The sequence below is a fragment of the Fulvia fulva genome, chromosome 2 (genome assembly GCF_020509005.1).
Source record: "Fulvia fulva chromosome 2, complete sequence".
NCBI lineage: Eukaryota > Fungi > Ascomycota > Dothideomycetes > Mycosphaerellales > Mycosphaerellaceae > Fulvia > Fulvia fulva.
In genome coordinates this window covers 757884-774562 of record NC_063013.1, presented here as the reverse complement: position 1 = coordinate 774562, position 16679 = coordinate 757884, and the positions used below count along the sequence as shown (strand labels likewise).

At 54.2% G+C, this 16679-nt stretch overlaps 8 protein-coding genes across 8 annotated transcripts; 3 read left to right on the top strand and 5 right to left on the bottom strand.

The window, feature by feature from the left end:
* Positions 1-197: 197 nt before the first annotated feature.
* Positions 198-1403, top strand: CLAFUR5_02552 (uncharacterized protein; the record flags this gene model as incomplete). Its single annotated transcript, XM_047901700.1, has 1 exon — positions 198-1403. The coding sequence occupies one exon, from the start codon at positions 198-200 to the stop codon at positions 1401-1403; it is 1206 nt and encodes a 401-aa protein (XP_047757719.1).
* Positions 1404-1691: 288 nt separating this feature from the next.
* Positions 1692-3186, bottom strand: CLAFUR5_02551 (La; the record flags this gene model as incomplete). The annotated part of the gene is made up of 3 exons (XM_047901699.1): positions 1692-2277; positions 2333-2478; positions 2581-3186. 3 exons carry the CDS (start codon positions 3184-3186, stop codon positions 1692-1694), a joined length of 1338 nt encoding a protein of 445 aa, XP_047757722.1.
* Positions 3187-3907: 721 nt separating this feature from the next.
* CLAFUR5_02550 (37S ribosomal protein NAM9, mitochondrial) lies at positions 3908-5350 on the top strand (the record flags this gene model as incomplete). The annotated part of the gene is made up of 2 exons (XM_047901698.1): positions 3908-3946; positions 3998-5350. The coding sequence occupies 2 exons, from the start codon at positions 3908-3910 to the stop codon at positions 5348-5350; spliced, it is 1392 nt and encodes a 463-aa protein (XP_047757721.1).
* Positions 5351-5442: 92 nt separating this feature from the next.
* Positions 5443-6249, bottom strand: CLAFUR5_02549 (uncharacterized protein; the record flags this gene model as incomplete). The annotated part of the gene is made up of 1 exon (XM_047901697.1): positions 5443-6249. One exon carries the CDS (start codon positions 6247-6249, stop codon positions 5443-5445), a length of 807 nt encoding a protein of 268 aa, XP_047758487.1.
* Positions 6250-6770: 521 nt separating this feature from the next.
* CLAFUR5_02548 (Cocaine esterase) lies at positions 6771-8831 on the bottom strand (the record flags this gene model as incomplete). The annotated part of the gene is made up of 5 exons (XM_047901696.1): positions 6771-6985; positions 7042-7612; positions 7668-7996; positions 8058-8240; positions 8297-8831. 5 exons carry the CDS (start codon positions 8829-8831, stop codon positions 6771-6773), a joined length of 1833 nt encoding a protein of 610 aa, XP_047758488.1.
* Positions 8832-9840: 1009 nt separating this feature from the next.
* CLAFUR5_02547 (uncharacterized protein) lies at positions 9841-10812 on the top strand (the record flags this gene model as incomplete). The annotated part of the gene is made up of 1 exon (XM_047901695.1): positions 9841-10812. One exon carries the CDS (start codon positions 9841-9843, stop codon positions 10810-10812), a length of 972 nt encoding a protein of 323 aa, XP_047758485.1.
* A 77-nt stretch (positions 10813-10889) lies between these two features.
* CLAFUR5_02546 (uncharacterized protein) lies at positions 10890-13076 on the bottom strand (the record flags this gene model as incomplete). Its single annotated transcript, XM_047901694.1, has 4 exons — positions 10890-11990; positions 12040-12373; positions 12429-12800; positions 12859-13076. The coding sequence occupies 4 exons, from the start codon at positions 13074-13076 to the stop codon at positions 10890-10892; spliced, it is 2025 nt and encodes a 674-aa protein (XP_047758486.1).
* A 794-nt stretch (positions 13077-13870) lies between these two features.
* Positions 13871-16264, bottom strand: CLAFUR5_02545 (Cytosolic phospholipase A2 zeta; the record flags this gene model as incomplete). Its single annotated transcript, XM_047901693.1, has 1 exon — positions 13871-16264. The coding sequence occupies one exon, from the start codon at positions 16262-16264 to the stop codon at positions 13871-13873; it is 2394 nt and encodes a 797-aa protein (XP_047758483.1).
* Between the last annotated feature and the right edge of the window lie 415 nt (positions 16265-16679).

The following is a 16679-nucleotide window of genomic DNA, read 5'->3' as shown; positions in this document are numbered from 1 at the left end:
GGGCGGTGAGAGGGAGATGACCCTGAGAGGCAATTCGTTAAGTGAATGGTTTGCGCAGCAGCGACCAAACCGCAGATCCAAATTTCTATAAGACCTCGCAGCTCGCGTGCTGATCAGAAAAACATTTCTGGATGCCCATTCTCCGTAAATATTGACAAAGACCCCGAAGCGAGACGCAAGCATCCCAAACCACCACGATGCCGCACCACTCCCGAGACATCTCACCTTACCTCCTCAACGTCACCTCGCAACGCAGAAGTCGACCGCCATCCTACAACACTGCTACACAAGGCGATCACGCGCGCAGCCCAAGACTAAGATTCGAGGAACGCCAAACGCCATCTCGACGTGTCCCATACCAACCACCATACGTGCAAACAGTCAGCGACGCCTCCAGCGCCACATTCAGGCCGACACACCGCACACGTGCACCATCACCAGAGGACAGTCGTATCCCCACCACCATGGAGGACGATCGCATGCGCATTACACCAAGCGAAATCGAAGAAATGGACGCCCAAGCTATCGCCGCACTTGCCCGCGAGACCCGCGATTATCCTCACGCACCACGCCCCCCGAGACACAGATCCTCTCCAACAACCGGCAGCAACTCATACCTCTCATCCACCTACATGGACAACACTGACATCCGCACCCTCTCCTCATGGCCCTCAATCTCCGCACCACCCGACTCATCCTCCCACTACCATTTCCGTCACCGCCAACCCAGCAACAACCATCACACCTCTTTCCCCCGCCTGCTCCCGACCCCCATCCGCCCCACTCGAACTTTCACCCACGACCTCGCCCCCATCTACCGCGACGACTCCCTCTTCTCCCTCCCAGGAATCGACTCAGGCGATCCCTACCTCCGCGACAGCGCTGGAAAACTCCACATGACGTCCGCACCAGGGACGTACGAGGAGGTGCATCCAATGCAGCTTCCGTTGGCGTATGTGCGCCCGTGGGATGGTCATGTACCCGATGAGCGGACGGGGAGAGGGTTTCTGTATGATCGTCGGTATGAGTACAACGACTTTGCGAGGTGGGATGAGGTGAAGGAGAATAGAAGCGTGGAGGGGGAGTATAGGTGGAGTAATCCGAGTTATGAGGAGATGTATGGGGATGCAGGTGGGGAGGATGAGGGGGAGAGAAGGGAGGGTTGGGATGAGCTTGCTGGGGAGGAGGAGATGCGTGGGTATCGGAGGGATGAGGGACGGCGTGGAGAATCTCCGTTGAGGCGTAGGAGAGGGAATGAGAGGTTATCGACGATGTTCGTGGATGATGCTGCGAATGGACGTGAGGATACTGAACGGCGCGGCGGGGAGACTGTGATTGAAGTCAAGACCGCCGGCGGAACGGTCGTGAAAGTCAAGAAAGCTCGGCGCAGGGAGGAGAGGTGAGATCTTAGATGGCACAGAGGTGTGATGAGAGAGCGCTCCAACTATCACTATAGTCTTGAGAAGCGCGCAGTAGCTTCAAGTGCACAGAGTCGTATTTCGCTATACGTATCGCATCTCTTTTGACGCGCTTTCTGCATGCTCATGATGCATGCCGGTCCCCAGTGGCATTTATGTTCCAACAAGGAATTTTGGATGAAATGCCTGCCTCCCAAGCCTTCGATCGCTCGTAACGCCGCGCTCCGAAAACGCCTTCGCCCACATTTTCAAGTCCATGCCCAGGCTTACCGTTTATGCATCAGCCTTGACCTCACCTGGCTCAGCGGCTGCTGGCTTCTCGGGAGCAGACTCTTCTGGCGCGCTCTCCTTCTTCTCCTCGGTCTTGGTCTCCTCAGTCTCCTTCTCAGCACGGTATGGGCTGCGCGATCGGGAGCGCGAACGGCTGACGGAGCGATCCTGCTTCTGGAACTTGTCCCGGCGTGAGCGCCAGTCGTCCTTGTCTGCCACATCGTCGTCGTCGCCGTCACGCTTTCGCTTGTTGTTGCCATAGTCGAAGCTACCACGACGACCCCGGCCTCTTCCGCCACCACGTCCGCCGCGGTTACCGCGACGGTCGTCCTGTGAGCGGTATGAGCTGCGTGTTGGGCTCTTAGGCTTCACGCGGCCGTCGAGAATGGCTTCGGATTTCATGTCAACGTAGGCCTTCTTTGACATGACCTCGAGCTCCTTCTCATCCTTGAATTTAGGCTTCTCTTCCATGTTGAGGAATTGCTGGGCGTCATCTTCGCTTGCGAACTCGACGAAGACTGACCCTTTGAAGGTGCCATCTTCGGAGCGGCGCAGACGTACAGCATTGGCGCCGTATGGGTTGAAGAACCTGGATTGATGGTTAGCACGAAGCGCTCAATCGCTTCAGCCTACGCATAACTCACTCCTCAATGTCGAAACCAGTGCTACCAGTCTCTTCACCGAAGCCCTTTGCGTAGATGCTACGCTTCATGCTATCGGATGTGAGCAGCTCGCCGTTGGCCCTGACATCCTGGGTGAACTTGGAATCGAGTGGCTCCTTACGCCTCACCTGTGAGAGAATTAGCAAAAAGCGCTTCGTGCATAGGTGCATCTCCGGGCGATCGCTGCAGTCTGAGCTGCGCATGCGTGGGTCGCATGCTCAAATTCGTACCTCGTCCTTGTCGTTAACCTCGAGAAGGTCACTGCCTTTGACTGCCTCCACCACCACGCTAAATGGCTGAAAGTGACGCATGCGCTTGAAACTGTGGATAGTCTTCAGTGGGAACCACTTGTTCTCCGAACCACCAGTCTCTTCGAGGAGGAACTTGTCGATTGGAAGATTCGAGTCGGAGAAGTAGAACTCGACCTGGCGACGAATCTCTGTAGCATCGCTTGACTCTTCCTGGCGCTCGTACTTGGTACGGATGTTGTCTTTGCGGTTGAAGCGGTTGGAATCACCGCGCCCGCGTCCTCGTCCTCCGCCTCTTCCACGTCCGCCACGGCCACCCCTGCGATCGCCATCACGGCCATTGCGTCGGTCTCCTCGGCGGTCGTCTCTATCACGGCGGTCTGAGCGGCGGTCGTTGCCCTTGTCGTTGTCGTATCGCTCGAAGTCGTCCTCGTCTGCGCCGCGCTTGCTGGCGCTCTCTTTCTTTTCACTCACTTCTGCGCCATTGGTGGGCGCATCAGCAGTCTTTTCAGCATCGCCGTTGGTGGGAGCTTCAGTGGTAGGCTTCTCGGTGGTAGCGGTCTGGGGCTCGGCGACTGGGTCGGCCATTGTGTTGGTGGTTGGTGATGTTGTGTTGCAATATTGTGTCGCAAGGTGGATGTGGGTAGCACAGAGAGTGATATATATGGTGAGTCAAGCTATTGTGAGCAATACAATAAGAATCAAAGTGAAGATGGCTGGTCAATCCGAAGCTCACCTCTCTGGACATGAAATTTTGGAGAGCTAGTGGGGTCAAACTTGCAGGGATCATGACTGATAGCGGGTAAAGCCGAGTACACATCGTGAAAGACAATGTCGCTCGAAAACTGGCATGTGGCTTATAGACTGCGGCAGGAGATCAGTAGCCCAAACTGCCTCCCCAACGTTGCAGACGCCATATTTGCAGTCACGATCGCTCGCGAGACATCTGGTCATCATGATTTCAATCTTCGACGGAGATCTCGGCAGTGCAAGCCCGAGGCGGCCGCTTAGAGCATTGATGGAGGCGATGGCGATGGCAGATGTGGCATTGTCTTGTACGAACGGTTGATATTACGCGTAAGCGACGCAGTGGCATAGCGCTTCTCGTCCAACTCGAGACACATACGGTCGAGCCTCAATGTCATTTGCAGCATCGGGCGCTGGGATCTTGCTCGGCCGCATCTCGCCCGCTCTCGCTTAAGCATGCATGCCTGATAGATCTGGATGCCTCATCACTCCCGCGGATTCTGTGCATGCGTAGGAGATTCCAAGCACGAGATCATCACCTACACATCTCCCATTGGCAGCAATGCCTCGCACAAAGCGCTTGCACGCGCTCAAACGACCCGTATGCATGCGCAATTAACGACGAATATCTCAATGCTAATGTGTCTGGTAGAAACTCCGTCAAGACTGGTCGAAATGGAATCTCTACAACCTCTCCCGAGTAACGACGCCTCCCGCAGCACAAAAGACCTTCTTCCAGCAGAAATGGCTAGCCAAGTCAATGCTACGATCATATCACAATCCCGACGTACGGGAGGGGACGTGGACGCGAATGTTCGACCGCCGGTTACCAGCAGTCGTGCCAATGGACCATCGATATTTGGCGGCGAAGGATGGCAGTGAGATGTCGACAGGTCGTGGTAGTGGCGCGGATAAGGAACCTGAGCAATTTAATCCACGAGAAAGACAGGCTCAAAATCGAGGGCCGGAGATAACGCCATATATGCACATGACATTTCATCCGCTGGAAAGGAGACTGGACACTGCCATCTTCAGAGCCTTGTTCGCATCCAGCACAAGGCAGGCGCGGCAATTTGTGATCCATGGATCTGTGAAAGTGAACGGCAAGAAGATGATATACCCTGGCTATCAACTGAATCCCGGCGACATGTTCCAGGTCGATCCAGATAGAGTGCTGTTTGCGACGGGTGCCAGGAAGATGAAAGCAGACAGTCCGCTCAGCAATCAAGATGTGAGGCGGAAAATGGAAGAGCGGGAGGCGATGAGGAAACGAAAAGAAAGGGAAGAGGAAGACCGGGCAGTCGGCGCGATTGAAGAGGCGAAGGATGTTGAAAGCGAAGCAGGCGCTGGCACATTAGAGGCAGAAGCGGCGGAGGGTGAAGAAGGTGCGGATGCGAAGGTAAAAAAAGCGAGAAAAGAGCTCAAGAGGCTTATGGAGCGTGCGAAGATCATCCTCGACGACTCGAAGCGCGACCTATCAGGAAAGAGACAGCAGGAGCTGCGCGGCTTCACAAGGGCGGTGAAGACTGCTTTCTCCAAAATTCGCGGCAAGGAAGAATCAGTGACTCAGGAGACGGTAGAGGGTCTCGAGACTGCACTGGCGGAAATCTTGACCAAAGTACCACAAGATGCAGCTGCAGCAGCGGAAGCATCCAACGCGGAGGCATCGTCTGAAAAGCAGGCCTCATCGAATCCACAGATGCAGGACAAGACCAAGATAGACGCATACCGAGCACGGAAAGACGCCGAGCTATTACACGCCGCACTGGAGAGGGCGCGAGCAAACCCCGTCGACACCTCGAAACCATACGCAACACCTTGGCAACCTCGAGACTACATGAGCGCATTCGCCTTCATCCCACGATATCTCGAGGTGAACCAGAATATATGTTCGGCAGTCTATCTGCGACATCCCGTGGCGAGGCCTGGCCTGGCAGAAGTACCCACGCCCTTCTCAGCAGAGACCATGGGTCTGGGTTTCAACTGGTACCTCAGAAGACGATAGAAACATGTACAGCATAGCATTGGCGTAATGAAAGTTGTACAATATCCTGTGCATCCACAGCACCACCTCGACCAACGCATATCAAGTCCATCCTATCCACCCAAACCCCCCAACGCATCCGTCATCTTCACCACCTGACTCAACTCCTTCTCATCCCTCCAACTCCTCTCCACTATCGCCACAGCCGTCACAACAATCTCATCACACTCCCCCTCTCCCAACCCCATCCTCTCAAAAGTCAACACTCCCTCCTCCAACTTCGCCACAACGTTACTGCTACTATCCTTCAACACCCCATCAGCTCTCGTCTCCTTCATCTTCCAACTCCGTTTCTCCCCCCTTCCGCCTCCAAGCAAGATCGGGCGGAATTTCCAGCCCCCGAAGCCTAATCCTTGGCTGGGATCTTTCAGACTTGAGGAACCTGGGCTGGATCCATTGAGGGCGTAATCGATGGAGTTGCTGGAGAGGGAGTGGAAGTGGAGTGTACCGAGGGTTGAGCCGTCGGAGGGATGGGTCAAGGTGAGGTGGTTGGAGGTGTGGGTTAGGGTGAGGAAGGGTTGGGTTGTGGAGAGGTTGTGGACGGAGGTTTTTGTTATGTGGAAGCGGGGAAGGGGGTGCTGGTGTGGTTGTAGTTGAGGGTGTGGGATTGGGATGGGGCCTTGGGGTCGGTAGGGTTGTAGCTGTGGCTGTTGGAGGGGACCGTTGAGGTGCTGCTGGGCGTGATTGTATTGGGCTTGTTGAGAATAGCCGTAGCCGTATGGTGGGGCCGGGATGTTGTGAGGTTGATGCTGGAGGTTCTGCTGTGTTGCTGGGTAGTATGGTTGTTGGGTGGGCGTGTTGCTGTTGGCAGGTTGCACGCCTGCTAGGCGGTCGAGTTTGTCTGCGAGTTTGTTGAACATGTTGATAGTAGTGATTCGGGATGGGAACGGTGGAAAGTGTGGAGCTCATGCCGGAGCAGGATCTCGCTATGCTTTATGTTATAAGATACCTGTCCGACTTTCGCGGCTGTGTGCTGAGGTTATTCAGCTGCCGCCATATAACACGTTGGCATCGAAGAACGAATGCGAATGCGCCCAGCTCAGCCCTGCGAAACGAGACTGATAGTTCACAGCCATTAGATCTACAGACTCCCGGGTTGCCATAGCTGGAAGTGATGTGCCGATGTGGTATGTAGCACAGCCGGAATCCTTCGCGAGTACGAAAGCGTGGGAAGCTGACAATGTGAGATGCCGATCTTGCCCAAAGCTCATGCTTGCTACACGATGCTGCCAACAAAAACAGGTACAGACGTTGCCTCAAGTATCAGCTCCTGTGCAGTGTGAAGCGATGTCGCCGATATCCAGCCTTAGCATGTATACTGGAACAGGTCTCGAAAGCATCGCTAAACGACGAGTCTCTGCTTCTACTATCCATTCCATGGCTATGCTGGATCAATATTGGCATTTGCGTTGTATCTCGCGGCGTAGAGTCCACAGCGATGGTCAATCTCGCTGCCGTCAATGATCGTTACGCCTGAGCTCAGTGCATCGCCTCGGTTCCCAAGCACACCGACGTTGTAGCCGCCATAGAATGTCTCGTTGCCGTTCATGATAAGGCCACCTTCAGCTTCAGACATTGCGCCCACGAGGACGTCACCTATTATTTATTAGCCCATTGCCCTCTCAATATTTCGTAGCTGTCCATTCACCCACCCGGCTTCCCAGACCCAACAGGATTCCACCCAGGCCCACCCGCTGGATTCCTCGCAAAGGTCGCCCACATACCCCTCATAGCTCTCGACAACGCATACTCCTGCGCCGTAACATTGACACGCGGATACGTGCTAAACACAATCGGAATCTCGCTAGCATGATACACGCCCAGGTTCGGATACGCCTGCGTGTTCGAAAAGGAGGCATTGAAATAGTACCGCCAAGCAGGAATTCCCACCGACGCTGTGGCATTGGCGTGGTATGCAGCTGGGCATTGGAACACGAACTCTGTGACGATCTCGGAGACTTGGTCGTAGGCTTCAGATCCGTTCGAGGCTCGGTAGGGTGCGTAGGCGGATCCGAGGGATTGGATCGCGGTGCTATGTTGGCCGAGGGTTTGGCTCAGGAAGGTTGTGCTGTTGATGGTGCCAACTGCGAAGACACGGCCTTCTTGAGCGTTGCTGCCGCCTAGGGTGGGAATGTGGGCGATGTTGCCGCTGAGGCGTTGTTGCATTGGGTTACGGACGAGCGTGACGTTGTCGGCGACAGGGTTGAACTCGAGCATGTTTACCTGCGTAGCACTTGTGATTAGAAGGACCTCCGATGGCGTGAAAGATGAGGCTCACCTCAATAGCGTTCTTAATCGCACTGGCGTTAGCAGCTCGAAGGCAAGTCAGGTTGCTGCTGTAGTTTGTGGTGCAGTTCAACAAGCCGGCAAGCTGGTTCCAGAGCGGCACTGTGCTTAACCTTGGTTGTGCATTATAGCTGAACTGCCCGCTCTCCATGATCGCTCCACGGAACGGTGGTGTGCTATTCGCTGGGAAGGATGTCAAGAGCGAGTCCACGGAGAATCCTCCTGCGCTTTCGCCAAAGATAGTGACCTTCTTAGGCGAGCCGCCGAACGCAGCAATGTTGCGTTGTACCCAATCGAGGCCGGCTCTTTGGTCAAGGAAGCCTGCGTACATGACACATCAGCAAGAGAAGCTAGGACTGGGCTGCTGTTCCGGGATACTCACCAAGATTCTGCTCTGCGATCGGCAGCTCTGGGCTGGTCGCAAAACCAAATACGTTGGTCCTGTAGTTCGATGTCACAACAATAACGTCCTCATACGCAGCAAAAGAGCTGCCATCATAGTACGCCTGCCCAGCATTTCCGAATTGTAAAGCACCTCCATATATCCAGAACATCACTGCTCGCCCTGTGCCAGCGTTAGTGAAATTCGACTTCCGACCATCTGCACCTCGCATAACTTACCGCCTGGAGGAGGCGGAGACGCTGGTGCGTAGAGATTCAGATATAAGCAGTCCTCGCTCTCTTCTGGCGCTGGACTGTTGAAGATTGCCTTTGTGAAGTCTTGTGCAAGCTTCGGGTAGACAAATTGCTGAATGCATGCAGGCTTCCATGCCTTGGCATCGATATTGCAGCTTCCACCGCCTATCTTCTGCGGAGGAGAGAACCGCTGTGGCGGACTTTGGGCGAAAGGCAGTCCCAAGAACTTGTTGACTGAGGCCGTAGCTGCTGGTAGAGACGTGGTCGTGCCAACGACACTACCACAGTCGATCACTGCTGTCGGTGCAGATGTAGGCTTCGAAGTACTGGGCTTGTTCGGGTAGGGGTTCGATGCTGACATCCAGGATGCCACAGGACGATAACTCCCAGCTGCTGTCATGTAGCTGGCTGGTGCTGCTGAGCCATAGCTAGAGCCTGGTCCATCTCTTTTGTTATAGCCATAACCAGCTGCAAGTGCTTGAGAGGCAAACACAATGCTGAGGAAGCTCTTCCCAATCATTTTCACTTGGTGCAAGAGGATGGAGAGTAGCCTACAGACAGCAGTGTAACAACAGGGAGCTTTGAAGAATACACCTGCTCGTTATGCCATAAAGATGGCGGGACAAATCCATCACACTCGTATGCTAGTGATGCCATGCGACCCGCATTGCGTCGATCCGGCTCTGAACCGAATCATGCGAAGTCATGGTTGACCAAACAGCTTGGAGTCGCTGGTACTAGGCCGAGGGACCAACTCCAGAATATGGTTGTAAAGCTGGAAAAGATCGACCTAGGTAGACTGAATGAGCATAGCTAATGCAGGTCAAGCTCTTGTTGTGAGGGAGGCCATGCCGCATGCGGGGAAGAATAGTACGAAGCGCGACGTTATCCGATCATTAGTCTCCACGTTGCCTTGCTGCGCTGCAGAACGACCACTAACATAAGCCCGGCGAAGCAGTCAGAGCCCTGGAGGGGCCGTCTCTAGGTAGATCGAAACGTGACAGGTCACGTTGCAAGGCAAACGTCTCAAAGTTCAGTGTCACTCTACTCGCATCTGTGAGGAGTCCAGAAGACTGCGTAACAGCCTTCTCAGCCGGTGACGGGTCTTGATGGCTTTCGTTTCTTCGTATATGCAAGCACGATACAGTCGGCCGGTGTGCTGAGGACGAATGCTGCTGTGCGGCTGTGTGGCTGCGTGGCGGTCTAGCAAACTTGTGCCACATACTCCGAAGCAAGTCTTAGTAGATACTGATGGGGAGGTGTTGCTCCAAAGTCGATGTCGGTCATCGGGGCCTGTCTGTGTCCGTCGCCGATGCCCAAACTTCTGCTTCCTCTGCCGACCTCAACATACCGACCACCTCATCCGAGCATTCGGACTTAAGACACGTAGAGTTCATCGCAATGCTAGTAAAGACAGGTGAATAACATGCTAAGTAAGATACTAGCCCATCGAAAACAATAACAGAATATCTTCACCTCTCATCCATCTCTCTCCACTTCTCACACCACACCCCACCCCATCCACCACAATGGACCAACTCCCCTCCTTCGGCACCTCCATCAGCGACATAATCGGCCCAACCCTAAAAACCTACGAACCGCTCCTCCTCCACAACGCCTCCCAAATCCACTCCCTCAAGAAAGAAACCCACCCCTACGGCCCCCACTCCCGACAACAACTAGACCTCTACCACTGCCCAAACCCCACCATCATCAATGGCCGCCGAGCCATCTTGATCTTCCTCTACGGCGGCGGCCTGATCCACGGCTCCAAGACGCTCCCAGGCTACGCCCAGGACCTCTGCCATGCGAATATTGCATCCTTCTTCGCCGAGAAGTTTGGGTATAGCACTGTGGTGCCGGATTATCGGCTTGTGAATCAGCATGATGCCAAGTTCCCGTCTGGGGGTGAGGATGTGGCGGTGGCGGTGGAGTGGGTTGTGAAGAATGCTGAGAGGTTTGGGAAGGAGCCGGTGGATTTGTTCGTGATGGGGAATTCAGCTGGTGGCGTGCATTTGTCGACGCTCCTGCTTCATCCTGATTTCGTTGCGACGAGGGCGAAGGTCCTTGATGAGGGACATGTCAGGTTACGAGGTACGATCTTGCTGTCGGTACCTTTTCATTTCCGAAAGGCGCTGCAGAATCGGCAGGATGTGCTGGAGACGTATTTCGGTGATCATGAGAGTAAGTCACCACTTGGACTTTTACGAAGTGCGAGAGAAGCTGGAGGTCTTGATATCTTGCAGTCGAAGCTTCGCGTCTTTGTGCTGAACGGTGAGCTGGATCCTGAGGATGAGATTATGAAGCCTAGGGATGACTTTGTGGAGGAATGGATGAAGATTGGTAGTGCGGAGAGTCGGATGGCGTTGGCTGTGGATTTCATGCGAGGGCAGAATCATATTTCTCCGTTTTGTAGTCTGGGTACTGGGATTGAACGGGAAGAGGCTTGGGGACATCAGGTTGGGGCTTTCTGTACGGATATCAGGAGGACCACGCCATGAGAGGTGACATATCATTCGATGCCATAACCTTCGTGCTATTCATTACTCATGGCATGCCATCGTACACACGTCCACATCTACTGAGTAGCGCCTCTCCTCAGAATTTTCTCACGAAAGTCCTGCTTCGCACTCCTAGGCATACCCGCCACATACTCAGGCTCGGCCACACCAAGCACACCCCTCGCATCACCTGACACAATATGACCATACTGCACCTTCTGGTGTCCCACGGTATCCATGACTTGATCGATCGGCTTGTTCCCTGCCTGCGCAGTCATTGGCGAACGGAAAGCATGTGCAATCTCGAAAGGTCCGAGACTGACGTTGCGGCCCAGCTGCCAGTAGCCCCAATATGTGGGCAAAACGCAGATGATGCAGAACACAGTCGACATGATAGCGCCGACCATGAAGAGCCAGCGCGTCTTGAAGTGGATGCTTTCGGTGTAGATAACGGCTGGATAGTCTGCGTAGACACGCTTGTTATCGGGATTCGTCTCGCTGACGTCCATGGAGATGGCGAACATGACTTCGTTGATCATGGCGACAATGCTTTGCACGTTACGTTTCGAAACGTCGGGCTTCATTGGGTTGTTGTAGACAACGCCGCATTTCTGGCCGCCGAAGTTCTGGAAGACGTAGGATTGTGCCTTGCCGGTCGGGTACTGGGAGTATCCCGCGATGCCATCGTAGCTAGCGTTAGAGTGACCGCCCAAGTAGGTGTTGAATGCCAGATAGAGGCCGCCGAGACGCTGGACTGCACCAATTCCGAATTCCGGGTCCAACGTCACGAGATTCTTGACAGTGAAGCCGCTCTGTTGTTTACGAGCAGGATCGAAGTCCAGAACGGGTCCGTACTGAGAATCCTTGGTTGCAAGCTTGACTTGTTGGAAAGGCCGCTCTCCTTCATAGTTCTCTAGGACCACCGGGTAGTCAACCACGGCAGGCCTCAGAGTGCAGGTCTGGTTGTACAATGTTCCTGGACAGCCCTCGTAGGTCGAGGGGTCCGCAGAGCTGTCGCCAATGTCCTTCGCTTGAAGATACGAGATCTTCATGAGCAGAGCTGGAGCGCTGACTTGTGTTCCGTCAGACTGAGTGGAGACCTCGGTAGTCTGTTCGAAGGAGATGTCGAATATTGACTCGGTCTTGGGGATTGAGTAGCCATCAGCGGTACGGCCAGGCTAGTATCGGTCAGCGAAGCATGATGTTCATGACACGAGAATGACTTACCGAAAGGACCTGCGATAAGTTAAGAGGCGTCTCTATTGCCTCGCCGCAGTCAAACTCGAACCCTGCAGCCGCTATTGTGGTTAAGCACGTAGCATTGTCGCATCCCTTGAAGCCAACATATGGAAGCACCCTTGGGCTCTGCTCCCAGGTGAAAACCTCGTCAGTGAGGAAGTCCATGACTTGCGCATTGTTGCCACTGCGGGCGCTGGAAGTAGCCGTGACTGGGAAAGTGGTGTTTGCCCAGGCCTGGATTGTAGCTTTCGTGTTCGGCTTGTCATCCACAATCTCCGTGATGGTGGCTGATTGCATGAGGATGCCATCGATTATGGTGAGCCTGCACAATGGAACGTCAGCAAAGTGGCATTGCCCTCATTCTTCAGGCGACTTACTTGGCAACCAAAGCAGCCAACGCAATGACATTGAACCCCTTCCCAGCAAGGGCAGCAGCCTTGACGCTTGAGCTGAAGCTCCACGACTTATGCAAATCCTGGATCGTCGAACCCTTCAGTACTTTGCGCCACCACGCAATCGCAACACCATTCGCAATAGCCAGAGAGAAAGCAAGACCAGCGACACTGTTGAGCAGTGATATAATGACCGATGGGCGGATCTGCTTTGGCCATCGGCCCTTGGCAAGACCGTCGTGGTACATCTGCTTCCATGTCTGATCGCCTTGAGGTCTGCCATTAGATACTGCGAGGATGATGCAATTGCCCGCAAGACAGATGAGGACGAGCAACAGAGCGCCGAGGCCGAGCCATCTGATATCGTCGTTAGTAGGAGGCATTGAGAGTAAGTATCCACGAGAGCTGGACATACGGGAAACGCTTCAAGAAGCCAGGGTTCCAGGTTGCTTCTTCCGGTTGTTCTTCCGTCTCTCCTTCATTGTACTGCGAAACTGGTCGTACCTCTGCAGTGGGCTCTTTCTTCTCTGTATAGTACGGCGCACTTGGTGCCGAGAAGTTTTGCTGATATTGCGGATAGTCATGTCGCTCAATCTGAGCCTGCTGAGCTTGTGATGCTGAAGAGATACCCATTTTGTCTTGGCTTGTTGAGTGCTGAAGAGGATCACCTATCTGAAGACATATCAGGGAAGTGTCCAGCTTCTTATCAGTGCTATCACCAAGCACGAGGTCTAGAGTCGACGGACACTACGATGCAGATACTTTGTGCCATGGTCGAAACATGGACAGCGAACACGCCATGTTTTTTGCGTTCAGCTAGCCATGGAGGTGAAGACGACAGCCACCAAAAGGTCCGGATCATCTGCCAAGGTACCAATTGGTGCCAGTGCACTTTCGAGACTCCACGGCATGACTGAGCGGTATGCATGCGAGTGAAGAGTAAGCATGACTGGGACGCCTCGGTAGAGAATTCGTGGGCTCTTCAGTAGCTGTTGTCTAGCGCGGTCCAGCCCACGTGCAGAGTCGTCTGTGCAGATTGTGGCGTCGAAGTCTGTTCTTCGCTTGCAGAACGCAGATCCGGGCCAGAGCACTCTTCCATTCGGCTGTCGATGACCAGTGTCTATGATGTTGATGGCGGTCCCGACAGCCATAACACCTACGAAACCACACCGTAGCCGTGTGGCCAGCAAGTCGTAACTGTTAGCATGCCGTTAACCATGTGTACCTGCAACAACGGTAGTATGTACAACCTCAGCTTCGAAGTTGGCGCTGTGGCTGCAACGCCAATCCGGGGTCTCCGCCGCGTCGTGAGATCTAACGCATTTGATATGGGCCTGTCGTGAATGTCTATTATATGATGACTGTCGCTCTCCTGGGTATCCTCTATTCAATCTTCGCCTCTAGAAACCACGCAGAACAGTGACGATTCATACGCCGCCAAATTGGTCACCTTGACCGACATCTGCGTTTCGCCGCGATGCAGCATAGCCGGACTGCACTCTGATCAGACGCTGCACCTCGCGTTCTTCTTTCTCTCTTCGCAGACGCGCTGCTTTCTTCCTCTGCCAGACCGCTCGGATAGTCCTCTTGGTCTGTTCTTTGCCTTCGTCGAAGTTGGCTCGTGCAAGGTTGACGACTTTGTCAATTTCCTCTGCCGTGTAGACAAAGTTCCAGGTTGACATGAAGTCGGACTTCTTTGGATCAACGCCGGGTACCTTGTCATTCTTGAGGAATGGGAAGTAGATCAGCGCAACACCAGCTTCTGGATTCGTCAAATGGTAGTCATCAGAAACATCATGCTTCAGTCTTCTTGTAGGCGGTTCGTCCATGAACTCTTCGCTTGGCTTGTTCGTGCCTACCCAAACAGTGCAATGGCCTAAATCTTCCATGCTGCCAGTTTGACCCCCAGCGATTTCGTTGACTGTCTTAGGCGTGTGTGCGATAGACGCCGCCTTAGCGAGCTCCATGTCCTGAGTAATTTCTTCGGAAGATTCGCCAGCGGGCGGCCAGCCAGCACCCATAGGCCAGCCTCGAATGCCTCGTTGTCGTACATAGCCGTCAACAACTTTGATCCAGTTGTCGGTCTTGACATCGGCCGAAGCATCGAAAGCAATCACAACATCAACGTTGCGTCCCGGCCTGAGCAGCGGGTAGATGGGTAGGTTATTCGACATGCCTGCATCCATCAGTTGCAGGATCGGCGCATCGTGCACAGTCTCTGGTACGGTGCCCGGAAGACGATCGCGCATGCCGAGCACGAAGTTCGGTATGACTGCCGGGTCGATGGGGTGCACCTTGACCATGTCTTGGTCTTTCTGCGATAGAGTCGTGTCCAATGATGCCAGACCAGCTGCTCTAATCAGCGGCTTGATCTCTCTGTAGTAGTGCGATAGGGTCGCGCAAAAAGCACTGCCCCAGATGCCCAGCATGAGCGGAACTCGCAGTTCAGGAAGCGCCATGCCGTTCTCTCGCATTTCATTCTGCCCATCGAAGAATCTGCGGCCCATTGCCCATGTCGGGATGCCAGCGTTGAGCTCCTCACAGAAGAACTCATACGGCGTCCACTCGAACCACTGAAACCAATCGTGATGTTTTGTCGTGAAGCGAGAGTCTTTAGGCACATCAGCCATGTCCTTGGGCGGGTTTGGTATCTCGTGGCGCACGGCCGTGTAGATGGGTAACGGCTGGGCTCCATCATCGGTGTAGTATCGCTGATTGGAGATCTTCAAGTCATAATCGCTGAGTCTCAACTCGCCCTTCGGCACCATAAGTCTAGCAGCAAGTAACAGACCATAGACGTCCACAATTCCAAAGTCCGCATCAGGAACACCTTTTAACTTCTCCACAAATCCACTCAGCAGGAACTTATTGGTCGGTGCCTGACTGAGCAGGTCTAGGGCAGCTGGTGGGTATGCAATGTGTACACCAATCCGTTGCTTCAGATGATCGATCATGTTCTGATGACTGAGCTTGCCGATTGAGGAGTAGTACAGTGTTTGCAGCCAGCAGCCTCCACTGACACCGGCAGTGTAGGTGACACAGTCGAACAAGCCAGACTCATGCGCGGAAAGGTAAGAAGATGTGCCTGCTACCAGCGCGCGGAGACCTCCGCCAGATCCACAAATGGCAATCGTGGGTACGTCGTCCGGGTGCACGTCTTTCTCAGCTACGCCCAAGTAACGAGCCAACGCTCTGACTGTGTTCTGCTTGCGCTTCTGCAAGAAATCCTTCTCCTCGCGGCAGAGCTCTTCCGAGACTCTGACTTTGGCATCCCATAGAATTTCCGGGTTGATTTGAGGGTCGTGCGCTTCCTGCCATATCTCCCAGCTGAGCGACCAGGGCGCCATTGAAAGTTCATTTTGGATCTTGGTCAATACGTTCGGCAGAGTCTGCAGCCACTTTGGAACCACGAAACTGGTGATCCTGGCACCTAGGGACGACCTATCGAATCCTGATATCGAGCCGCAGACCTGGTACACGTTCGATGTCGCCACGCTCCAAGCGGATGCTTCTCCAGCCGCATTGTCGGCATCATGTCCTTTGGTCTGAGATGGAGGAGCTTGCTCGGTCGGCTCTTCGCCTTCGCGTCCCTTGATATCTCCGGCCTGGATCTTAGACGAGTTCCTGAATCTTTGTGTGAGACTGTTGGAGTTCACTGGCAGCTGCGCGCCCCAGTCTGATGTCTCGTGGCCGCTGTCCAGCAGGATCGGCTTGCGATGCGACCATAATCGATACCCAACAATCACAGACGACCCACCGCCCAAAGCCAGCACCAATTGCCGCGTGCTAGCGTTCTGCAAATGCCTGAACGGACGCGACATGTTTGGCTACAAGTCGCGTACTTGAAGAAGGCTGTCCGGCCGGCCAAGCCAGCACGTGGAGTTGTGTGAATTCAGTACATAGAAGTGAAGTGTTGGAAGTGAAGGAGAAAGAAAGGGCGAGCAGAGAAGAAGTGTTGGACCTCGCTCCGATTCTTGCAGGGCAATCCTTGAAATCCAGGAACGGGCGTCGTCCGAGCGTCTTAGCGTGCTTGCCGTCATCCTGACCTAACAGCATTTACCACATTCGGTATCGACGACGAGCATCGTTATCGCGTCGTGCTGATGTCGGTCGCAAAGCGTGCTGCTACTACGAACGATGGACCATAAGGCAGAGATTTGGAAGGCAAGCCCATGGTGCTTGATGAAGAAAGGACGATCGTCCCTGCCATTGAGGTTCGGGCCACTTTCCGGCACC